At 37.3% G+C, this 9,414-nt stretch overlaps 2 protein-coding genes across 2 annotated transcripts; both read right to left on the bottom strand.

The window, feature by feature from the left end:
* Window positions 1-56: 56 nt before the first annotated feature.
* Window positions 57-1,528, bottom strand: LOC117148325 (odorant receptor 1a). The gene is made up of 3 exons (XM_033315658.1): window positions 1,023-1,528; window positions 267-870; window positions 57-153 (listed from the first exon to the last, which is right to left on the bottom strand). Exons 1-3 carry the CDS (start codon window positions 1,526-1,528, stop codon window positions 85-87), a joined length of 1,179 nt encoding a protein of 392 aa, XP_033171549.1. The 3' UTR covers window positions 57-84.
* Window positions 1,529-7,848: 6,320 nt separating this feature from the next.
* LOC117147712 lies at window positions 7,849-9,239 on the bottom strand. The gene is made up of 2 exons (XM_033314709.1): window positions 9,013-9,239; window positions 7,849-8,813 (listed from the first exon to the last, which is right to left on the bottom strand). Exon 2 carries the CDS (start codon window positions 8,734-8,736, stop codon window positions 8,149-8,151), a length of 588 nt encoding a protein of 195 aa, XP_033170600.1. The 5' UTR covers window positions 8,737-8,813; window positions 9,013-9,239; the 3' UTR covers window positions 7,849-8,148.
* Between the last annotated feature and the right edge of the window lie 175 nt (window positions 9,240-9,414).

Genomic DNA, 9,414 nt, shown 5'->3' with positions numbered 1-9,414 from the left:
GTACACAAATACTAATTTAATAAAGTACTTTATTAAGTCATAAATTTTGACTTCACATACAATATATCAGTAAACATATTGTTTTTAATGCGTTTCGTATTTTGCGTAGAGAGCGTTCATCAAAGTTGTAAAAGAGCCTGCTGTGCGAAATATCTTTAAGAAAATAATACAAACAAATTTAATTTATATTGATCAATTAGTAAAATAATAAACTTTTTGAATAAAATAAATTAAAATATTAATACAACATTAAGGAATGTGCTTACCCAAACAAGAAGAGGTCTGCCCAGTTCGAAAAAATAAGCACCGAGAACAGTTTCTCGTTGGGCGCGCTCAATTGGAAAAAGGAAAAGCTTCCGGTGTTGTGGAGGAAGGTTTTGCCAAGGAATTACTTCGTATAGCAGCCAGGAAAATCGCTCAGCCTCCAAACGGACCTGTTCGGCACCGAAAAGATAGATGCACAGCTGTGTGGTAACTACCATCGAAAAGAAACCCAGAAAGGCGAAGTTTTGGTTGGTGTGTGGCATTATATACTGGCAAATTACTGAGCAGTAGAGTACACAGATTATAACAACCTCCACAAATGCGATCTCCATAAAACTTGAATTAAAATGTTGGACTAATTTAAGCAGACGAGCATGCTCAATAAAAATCCCACTTAATCCGAAGTCAGACCGAGATGGATTGAAACAGGAGGTCATCCTTTTAAGTTGTTGACCAAGGCGACTGTATTGTGAACTCACGCCTAAAGCACACCATCCATATAAGGTATCCACTCCAGTGGTGGAGCAGCAAAAGAAACTTAACACAAATACCATCAAGCAGCAGTCCATGGCGTAAACATGCGGTTGTGTCACATCGTATGGAAGTCTGAGATAAGAACAAAAAAAGTATCTCAGTACATACATATATACATAAATTACAAAAAGCTGGAAAATTATAGAAAAGATCAATCTATAAAATGACATTATACCAAATTGCACCAATTGATTAAAATGTTCATACTTTTTAAGATTACTCACAGCACACGGAAAGAGCTGACAGGCGCAAATTCCCCAGTGGAATGATACTTAAGCATGGTCAAAGCCACTGGCATCAACAGAAATGACACACTCGTGCCGGCACACATCATAAAGTAAATGGCAGCCATTAGTTGTCCCCTCCGATTTTGAGATCTCCACTCCTTACCCCCAAGATCCTCCTCCCTAAAAGGCGACTGAATCTGTTGAATTAGGGCCACCAGGTCGTGGGATTTGGCCAAGAATATAGCCATCTTCAGTAGCGAGGAGACCATCTGTAGCCCGTGCATCAGGGCCTCGGAACAAAGCACGATTTGGTTGCGATTTTGGACCATAAAGGCGCACACGGTACAGAGCTCAAAGCTTGTGGTCAGACACATAATACAATAAAGAAGCGGAGATCGCAAAACATTGCCCTTTTCATCAGGCTGTAAATCCAAACCCATTCGGGCGAAGGTAAAACGCTGCGTCCACAGATTACCCAGAAACACCTCGATTAGCTTTGACATTTCGTCCTTTACTGAGTAAATTTATACTGAGGATATTTAAACTAAGAATGATTACCCATTTAAGTGTATTTAAAAATGTTTGGTGGGCTGGCTAGAAAAACTTTGAACAAAACTCTGTTGTCGTCTAATTAGTCTTTAAAATACAAGATAATTTATTGCCACGGGTAAGCGGAAAACTTGGCGGGGTAAAACGGGTTGGTTTGGCCAGCAAATGGTTTAATTATACGCTCGAGGCGACTGTCTGTCTAAAAACCCACGAAGCACCAGGGCAAAGCGTACCCCTCATGCCTAGCACCTTGGTGCAAGATTATTATTGTGCACATTTAAGTTACTCTCCTCTACTGAAAGCATAAATAACTATCAGTTATCCTTCCTTATTTCCTTCAAGTTTTCTATAATATTTTGTATTCCCTTATGTTATTGAGATATACGTATTTAATATATATGTGTATATTTACTAATTTCACCACACTGTTCGTCATAGCTAACTGTAACGTTACTGGTCTTGCCTACTTTTTATACCTGTTACTCGTTGAAAAGTATGTAACAGGTTAGAGGATGCGTTTCCGACCATAGGATCAGGATCATTAGCCGAGTCGATATGACCATTTCCGTCTGTCCGGCTCTCCACCTGTCTGTTCGTCCATATTAACGTCGAGATCACAGGAACTATAAAAGCTAGAAGGTTGAGATTAAGCATACAGATTCTAGAGACATAGACGCAACGCAAGTTTGTTGAGAATAATTATTCTAGTTTCTTTGGTTGATCCATGTTGCCACTCTAACGCCCACAAACCGCCCAGAACTGCCACGCCCACGCTTTTAAAAATTGGTTGATGTTCTTTCTTATTTTTTCTAGTTTTGGAAATTTGAAATTGATTTGTCAAAAAAATTTTTGCCACGCCCCCCAAAATGGCGTGAACAAGTTTTGAACAATTTTAAAATGTTTCCCATTTTATTCACCAGTGTCTATCGATTTTCCAGAAACATTATGAAATATCGCTATCGGATTTCTACTAGCTGAGTCGGGGGAGTCGACAATACCATCTCTCTTGATTTTAGATATGTATATACATATATATCATCGACATTGTCAGTCCACGGTTTAATATTACTGATGTAGGTTTTAAATACTTGATTCTTTACTCATTCCAGAATTTGACATTTTATCTAAAATTTAAAAATTAGATGATTAATTACCCAGTTGTATGTATTTCCGAGACAGTATTCTGTTTAGTTTTATTTAACTATTTTATTTATTTTATGAACTGATAGAACTTCAAAAATAAGACTACTTTCGCTCTAGTAGAACTTGCCGAAAACATAAACCTATCTACAAATATGTTCATACATATGTGCACGGATACAAGTGTAAAATTCTGATAACTAGAGCCAAATCGGAAGAAAAAAATGTTCAATATTACCATTTAACACCATTTGTGTCCCTTTTTCTGCTTTGTTTTTTCGTTTCGTGCCGCTGAAAACTTTGTTGATATCCAAATCGTGAGCGTAATTGAAATTTATTGTTAATAAAAACTAAACTAACTAAAAAAACTTGACAGGAAAGAACAACATGAGAACATCCAAAATGACTTTGAAAGCGAAGCGCCCACCATAGTCACGAGTTTCGTAGTCAAAATAAGTTTAGGCTATTTTAAATTTGGCATTCTAGCTCTTATTTTGTTGGCATCCGTCGATGTATAATTCGTGCAAACAGGTGTTCCTTATTTTTAATATCATTGAATTCATTCAAAATGAAGTACATATTATAATTCATTTTTAAAATAATTAATATACATTTCTTATTATAATAAATGAATAGATCATTATATTTATAAATATAATTAAATTAATTGAGTTCAATTAATCATCTTATGCACGAAAAAAATATTTTTAAAAATCATTATTTGTTCATAAAGTTAATAGTTGAATGGGTAGAAGGGCCAAATCTTTAGCCAGATATCTAAATTTCCATTTTCTCTTATGTAAATAAAGTTCTTTTTAGGTACAGTGAGGAAATAACTCTCACGCTACTGGGGAATCAGGAACACTACGCCTCGAGTTTTTTTAATACAATTTCTTTGTTACGCAAATATCTACAATCGAACTTTTACAAGCCCAAAATGGAGTTTAGGTCTTCTTGTCGGTGGCGGCTTCTGTTTGCCTAACCACTTTAAGGTCTGTGGCTGTTCAGCCTTTTAGCCTTTCACAGTTTCCGACTAATATGCAAATAAATTGTAAGCAGTCACCTGTCATGCTGGCTCTTCAAGTCCCTCAGTCTCGCTGTATCTGTATGCCACCAAAGTGGTAGAAAAACCTAGAGGAGACTGCAGTTTTGTGCCTAGGAAGCGATTGTACTGTGTCCCTCAAACTGTGTTCACTTAAAAAAATATTTAATTTTGTTAAACTTCTCTTGTTATATACACCGTTTCTGATCTTTTCAAATAAAACTTAAATTTAAGGGAAGGTGTATTTTACTTTCCATCAGTATTATATCTTATGGTATTTGAATTAAACTGATATTGTCATTATAAATAAAACTAATTCTAATCAGAAACTACTAAGGAGCTATTATCCGTGATGTTCCGTGTCATTGAATTCGCTATTGAAATAGGGAAATTGTATTGTCATTCGGATTGTGCACGGCTTCCTCTCTTCGGAAAATAGTCAATCTTAATGTAGGAAACTCAAAAAACTTCAACAACCAACGCAACCGGGTTGTTTTATTTGTTTTGTAACGATTTTAATGCCAAGCATAAACAATTATTTTGAATTGCAACACATTCTTTTTTTGTTCGCCATTTGCCATCGTTTGTTTTCAGTTTTCTGTTTTGTCTCTTATATTTTGCGTCGTGCGCAATCGTAATTGTAAATTTAAGATGTCGCAGATGTTCGGATGACTCGCTGGATGCTGAAGATGTTCACATACAATAGTTCGATGAGTCAGTCACTCAGGCCAGTACACAGGCAGTCAGTCAATAAGATACTCAGGTAATTGCCAAGCCGGTAAGTAGCACGTGTCGACAGAAAAGTTGGTATATTTCGCTCACTTGTCTTAAATTGTTCCGCTTCTCGCAATGCTTCTTAAATTAAAAAAGGTAGCCCCATCCCTTGTAAACGGTCATTGCGCAAAATTCAATTCGAAATTCTTTGGAGTGCAGCAAAGGTAAAAGCAGTAAAGTGTTAATGGTCATTGTTCAAACAAGCGATCGTAATGATTACTCTGCCAACTATTATATAACACAAATGTCGGCATACGACGAAAGCCCCAAAGAGGTAACAAAAAAAGTAAAAACATCAGGAAAAAATAAAAACATTGAAACGGAGGCAACTGAAACTCCAATTGATTTTGTTGTATAATTTTTACAGCTTTATCTTGCCGGCAGCTGCATGAAATTTATTGAAGATGCGCTGTGCTTTATTGCCGTTGATTTTCGGCGAGGGAATTTGCTGTAATTTAACGAGACAGAGGAAATTTCGCAAGGAGAAAGACGAACTTTGGGTTACCTTCCGCCCCTGGTCTAAAAGACTTTTTGGTAATTTTTGTATGCATTTTTTATATTGATTAAGAATTTAAATTCAATTCGTTTTCTTCGTTTTGAATTTTGCTGTGCAATGTGTGCAAAGATGTCTAATGGAATAAGGGAAGTGATCGTGCATTAAAAAGCTAGAAATGTGCCAATTGCTTGACGAGGTTTTGCAGAGAGCGAAAGTAAACTTGTCTTCTCCTTGTTGTCTTCATGCAAATTGAATAATACTCGCGAAATGTTGACAATTTGGTAGCCCCTGTGTTTCTGTTACCTATTCCCCGCAGTGCACGTCTTGCAGCGGAGCAGGAAACATTTTGCAGCTCTTGGAGTTGCAATTGCGGATCTCGGCCACCGGCCATGAAAGAGGAAATCAATGTTGCAGCGGCGGCCGAAAGCAGAAAACCAAAATCAGAAAATACAACAAAAAAAAAAAAAAAAAAACAGCGGTAGACACCAAAAAGCGAAAAGTCACACGCTTTTGCTGCATAGCGAAAGCATTTTCACTTGCTGGCCAAGCCAAGTCCATTTGACGGTTCGTAGTTATGAGTGCAACAGGAAAAGAAGCCCAAGCTGAATGTACAGAGCTGTATAAACAACAAAATCATGCAAATTGAAAAGATGTGTCACCCCGGACTTATTAGTTCGTCAGATCATTCTGTTATAGCTCTGTCTTTCTTAACTTTCAAGCTGTCCTCATATACTATACGTCATTTGTCGATTAATTTATTTATTGTGCCAAGATCTGCTTTGTGCACGCGAGAAGAGAAGAAAGAAGTGAAATGCGCAACACGAAAAGGAAAGCGTAAGCGAGAGTTGCAACTGCATCTCATAGCAATGTAATTCGATTGCACTGCATCAAACGAGTTTCCCGTTGATCAAAAGCGCGTAAAGCGCACCCCTCCCCCCTGAAATTGGTGTGGCTGGTTAGCCATTTTTCACAATGAGCAGTTATTGAATTTCTTCGATAATATGTTGTATATTCGGTGCTAAGGCGGTTGCTGTTGTTGCTCACGTTGTTTGCTTCCTGTCATTTGATTTCATTTAGCTAATATGCAACTCATTTGAATTTTTATTATGTTGCAGCAGTTGAGTGGTAATTTCGTTGCATCTAATTAATGATTGTTGTTGACACAGCAAAAAATTGACCAACAAATGTTTGCACAATTTTGTTTTTACTTAAGAGAGGGTGGAAACCACTGCTTAAACTGTTTATTAATCGTTGTCAATAAAACAATGTTTGTATATGTATGTAAAGAATATTAATTGATTTAAAATCTATAACGATTATTTGGTTTGTTTTGAAGAAATCCCAAATAGATTAGAAAACCTATTACAAACATTACACAAATATTCACATAGTAAGAAAGAGGAGGTTCATGCCAAATATATATAATCATTTCAGCGACTGACGCAAGATGATGTTGCAAACTGGCAACTAAGCAACAACAACATCACCATCCAGCGACGAGTGTCATTGACTAATGTTGCATGCAGCGCATAAAGCTGGTAAAAGGTAACCGCAATAACCAAAAATTCAATCAACGGAAACCCAAGACCGAAACAATAGAAGCGAATTTGCTGTTTTTTAGCAAAGCGCAAAAAGTCTTGGAGATGATCTAAGTCCAGGCCACATATAAATAAATAATAATAATAATAAATAATAATTATATTCTTAACTAAAAATAAATAATAAAAACTTATAATTTAAAGGACGAAATCATTTTTATTCGAGAAGTAAAAAGTTTCGAGCGGGGTCATCGGGGCAGGAGCTTCAAAAGGGGAGATGACAAAGTTTTTGAGTCTGCAAATAGTTGAGGGTGAGGTGTGCATTTATATATGTAAATAGTAGGCTGACATTTGCCGACAACGTGAAAGGGCAAGTATATATATTTTTTCGGAAAATAGATACCTTCGTCTTAGTCTGTCAATCTGCGCCCCATGTTCCCCTCGATTTACACTGCGGACAAAAAAAAGTACTAGTACAAGTCTTTACGGATGTTTGTAAAAAATATACATTTTTTTTGTGGTTTAATGTGCAATATTAACTAATGGAATTTGAAATATTCGTATATTAAATTATTATATATTTAACTCTATTTGCGGTGCCTCAATCTCGCCTTAAAACGCCGCGCAGCCATACAAATATGCTACTCATTGTAAAATGTTAAATGGGACATGGCTAGTCAGGAGTGTGGATAGTTAAAAGGTGCTTACGGGAGTTAAGGAGGGGCACACGAGGTATGGTGAGGGAAACCGGACACTTGCCACACCGGTGAAACATTGGCCGAACCAGCCGAGCCTTCTCTCTTAGCCCAGACAAATGTCAAGTAAATATATTGCTTAGAAATCGCAGCCACTAAAAAATAACAATATATATACATTATAGCAAGTAATGTAAACAATATTTAATTTTGAAATAATATCTAAAATACTGAAAATCTGTTTGAAAAATAAAATTTTTCGAATTAACATCCCATCATCTATCAACAATTCGACTAATTTTATAAATATTCAAAAATCGTGTGGCCGGCGCTTGTTTGCTTGTTTGGCACTTTGTTGCGAATACTTAGCGGTTTTCACAATTCATGGGCCTCCAAAAATTGACCTCTTACTTGGAAGGTTCACCTTGTTTCTATTGGGTTTCTTCTTCTTTCAGTTTGTAGCAAGCAATAATAATTTGAGGGCTTTGGACTTGGGATCGTCCGCTTTATTCTTTTAAGTCGAGTAACATCAAAATTATGCAGATGCATAATTTACAATTTGTATCTTATCCACAGTAATATTGCAATAATGTAAGTTGACTATTGTTATTTAGCTTCTTTTGATCGTACGCTAACCTCGACTTGCCTAGCAAAACTTTACAAAAGGATTAACTTGGAGATGTAAAATAAACGCTTTGGTTTAACGCTATCACCGCTATTGGTATTAAGGCTATGCAAATTGGTCTTATTTGCTTCCAAAGTGATTATTATTTATTGATAAAGATTGTACCAAAATATGTTAAATGTTTAAAGCAAAGCCTGGCGTCCAGTATTATCCTCGTCGTGTGATTGCGTTCCTCTCTTTTGTTAGAAGTCATATGGGACCCATTTAAGCGAATCGCATACATTTCGCCTTTTGGGTGTACGTTACAGCGCCATACTCCTCCACAATCTGATCGATGGCAATCTTGTTTAGATTCTCCAGATATAGACGCGTCTTTCGAGACTGGATAATATAACTAATGACGTCGTGCATATTATCGAAGAAAAGAAATCCGGCAGTTCCGCAGCTGAGGTCTAGATAGCGGAACCTATTAACATCGCAGGTGCATCCATCAAACAGAAAGTAAATAAAGTCATTATTGTTGTGATACCGGAACACCACGTAGTTGCCCCAAGGGGCCATCACGAAAACTCGCTCGGCACACCGGAATCCGGCTCTCAGGAGCTTGCAAATGCTATCGTAGCATCCATTCTCAGAGCCCACTACCGCCATCGTTTCCGGAATACGAAGAAGAGCCGGGTAATGATTCGGTTGAGCCCGAAGGACATCGTGGGGTCCGCTAGACTCTGGACAAGCGTCAAGTGGTTGCATCTGCTTTGGTGGTTCCGGACACGGAGGACATGGTGGTGCCTCGATGGGAGCCACAACTGCCGCGGGCTTCTTGCCCTTCTTTCCTTTGCCCTTTTTACCCATGGTTAATCGAGTCTACGTTTGCTTCCGATCACTTGAAAATAGTTAACGACTAGTCAAAGTAGCATATATCCAGACGTCTGAAAAGGCAAATTAAAAAAAGTATTAATTTCAAAGTTAATCCCAACCGATTACTCCGAAAACAGCGTGCCCACACATATGCAATTACAAGTAAGACTTCCATTTGTGTGCGTATGTCATGTAAAACCAAATGCGATTCGGGAATGGGGACAAATTTCACTAATATTCGGAATATGTAGAGCTTCCAATAAGACTCACCAGCTAGCTAAACACGATTTGATTTTGGTACACACTCGACACACCGTTCTTTTGTATTCCTAATTTGAAGTTCGGCCGAAACAAAATTTTAAATCTGGTCGAGAGCGAATCGGTAAAATTTTGTACAGTTTTTTTTTCCGAGATTTGTTCGTGTGATTTTGTGTGTTCACAGACAATTTTACTTCTAATGTTTTGCCATCTGGCTTGTGATAGGCAAGTCCAAACACTGACAGTTTCAGCAAGGCAACGTGATCTAAAAAAAAGTAAGAAAGCCATTGTATTTACTAAACCAACGCAGAGTAGGCTATGCTAGGTACTCGTAAACAGCTTAATGCATACATATATAATCGTCAGTTCTTAGTTTATTCAATTATTGTTTTATCACAACCTAAGGGAGTTTCA

Source organism: Drosophila mauritiana, chromosome X, assembly GCF_004382145.1.
Source record: "Drosophila mauritiana strain mau12 chromosome X, ASM438214v1, whole genome shotgun sequence".
Taxonomy (NCBI): Eukaryota; Metazoa; Arthropoda; class Insecta; order Diptera; family Drosophilidae; genus Drosophila; species Drosophila mauritiana.
Note: the sequence above shows the minus strand (reverse complement) of the source record. Positions and strands in the feature narration are given on the sequence as shown.